General features: G+C 43.2%; 1 protein-coding gene across 1 annotated transcript in view; it reads left to right on the forward strand.

Moving 5' to 3' along the window:
• dmtn (dematin actin binding protein) overlaps window positions 1–141 on the forward strand; it is a gene marked incomplete at both ends in the record, with an annotated part of 16,973 nt that extends 16,832 nt beyond the window's left edge. Inside the window, one exon of the mRNA XM_080047282.1 lies at window positions 28–141. Within this exon, the coding sequence (XP_079903408.1) occupies window positions 28–141 (114 nt within the window). The remainder of the gene's footprint in view (window positions 1–27) is intronic.
• Window positions 142–2,500: the final 2,359 nt, after the last annotated feature.

The following is a 2,500-nucleotide window of genomic DNA, read 5'->3' on the forward strand; positions in this document are numbered from 1 at the left end:
ATCTAACCCTGTCTTGTGTCCACACAGAGGCATCTCTCTGAGGACGAGTTCTTCAGTGTGTTTGGGATGAACCTGGACCAGTTTGACGGTCTGTCGCTGTGGAGGAGAAACGACATGAAGAAGAAAGTCTGTCTGTTCTGACTACAGCCCCCACAATGCAACGCTGCACGGGCCTGAAGACATAACATGTATACTCTATGGCCTGAAGATATACACACAAGGAGAGATGGACAGACAGACAGACAAGGACAGATACACAGACAGACAGACAGACAGACAGACAGACAGACAGACATGCACTGCTGCAGGGGCCTGAAGATATAACATATATACTCTATGGCCTGAACACACATACAAGAAGAGACGGACAGACAGACAGACAAGGACAGATACACAGACAGACAGATACACACACACACACACACACACTCACACACACACACACACACACACACACACACACACACACACACACACACACACAAAAACGCTACTATAATCACCGCCGCCATCGTCACACACTCAGAGGTTTGATGTGATACACTCTTTATATCTCTTAAAGGAGCGGCACAACTCCTCATCAATAAGTTTCAGTTTTTAGACTTTTGAAAAACATATTTATCATTAACAAAACAGTCAGCCTGCAAGTCAAGACATAGGGCACGGAGCTCAACTCACTGCAACATTAAAAAAAAAATTAGGTTGCGTTCCGAATCGCATACTTTCTACTATATAGTATGTAGAAAAATTCTTGTGGCCAGATTTAGGATGGTTAGAAGTACCCGGATGTCCTACTTCATGCGGCCAAGATTGTTAGTGTTGAAAACTGCATCCTATTTGGGCGATTCTGACCCACAATCCGGTGCGCAAATGAAGTGACGTCACATCGACGAAGCCTCCATATGAAAACAAACGGGGATGCACCGGATATAAAAGCAAGAGGCAAGATCAAGGCGCAATGTTATGATGAAATAAGAGAGTAAAGTATGTCCCAATAGTATGCCTACTGCATCCTAACTAGATTATTTTTATCGTCAGATGTAGTATGTAGAATAGAGAAAAGAAAGAGTATGCGATTCGGAACGCAACCTGAATTTCAACATTTAAAACAATATTTTAAAAACACAAGCACATTTGCTAAATTTCTGTGTGTGTTCCAAAGTGACGCACATGTATTTCTTTCATTTTTTCTCTAGCTGCCGTGTTTTGAGCTCTTCCAGCCACCGTACAATCATAGAATCTCATATAAAAACATGCACAACCAAGTCCTTCATCATGACATGTGTAATTTCACATCCAAATATCAATATATCTTTATATAAATATATATCATAAAAAAAGCACATTTTTCTAGCAAATTCAAGAAATAATTGTAGTAAGACAGAGAAATCTTTAGTTTTATTGACTCATTAAAAAGAATAATTTCATAATTTGAATGCTTATGAAGTTATAAAACAATCAAATATGTTTGAAAACTTTGAAAACTGTGAAATGAGAGCAGCCAAGAAGGGGGTTGTAGAAGACACAAATAGCCAGAATTAAAACTATTAAAGCTGGGGTGGAGGATTTGGGGAGAAATGGCAGTTGGGATAGAGATTCGAATCCAAATACCTCAACCGCTCCACTTGTTCTCTTTGGTCCCTCCCCTATGGTCCCTCCCTGACACGCTCTACACCAACACCGTCGGTGCCAAAGTGAATGGACAGTTCAAACAGCCAATAATAACAGAGAGTCGGAGCCTCGCTCTGATTGGTCAAAGTGTACAGCTCATGTTAATTTTGACCAATCAGTAATCACATACCCCAGCTTTAAGTTAAGTTACTTTATTAGTCAATAGTTACATTTAAATTCATCTTTCCTCCTCTCCCCTCTCAAGTTCCCTCACTCCAGAGGGGGTCCTCACACAGGGTCAGCCATAGTACAGCGCCCCTGGAGCAGTTTGGGGTTAAGTTTCTTGCTCAAGGACACAATGGTAGAGATGGTGGGCACCGTAGATGTAACTGCAGCCACCACTAGTTTTACAACTAACACCCTCCTGTCCGGTGCCGGGGATCCAACCAGAGACCTCATGGTTACTGGGAGGAGGAACCAGAGACCTCATGGTTACTGGGAGGAACCAGAGACCCCATGGTTACTGGGAGGAACCAGTGACCTCATGGTTACTGGGAGGAACCAGTGACCTCATGGTTACTGGGAGGAGGAACCAGAGACCTCATGGTTACTGGGAGGAGGAACCAGGGACCTCATGGTTAGTGGGAGGAGGAACCAGAGACCTCATGGTTACTGGGAGGAGGAACCAGAGACATCATGGTTACTGGGAGGAGGAACCAGAGACCTTGTGGTTACTGGGAGGAACCAGAGACCTTGTGGTTACTGGTCGGCCCCCTTTTCTCTAGGACATGCTACTATTGGCAAAATGAAGCAGAAATGCAAAAAAAAATATCCAGAAACTAATGTTTTGGTGAAATTCTGGGGCATTGAGTTGTTCTCAGTGGAGGTT

The sequence above is a fragment of the Ammodytes marinus genome (genome assembly GCF_949987685.1).
Source record: "Ammodytes marinus genome assembly, chromosome: 2".
In the NCBI taxonomy this organism is placed as follows: domain Eukaryota; kingdom Metazoa; phylum Chordata; class Actinopteri; order Uranoscopiformes; family Ammodytidae; genus Ammodytes; species Ammodytes marinus.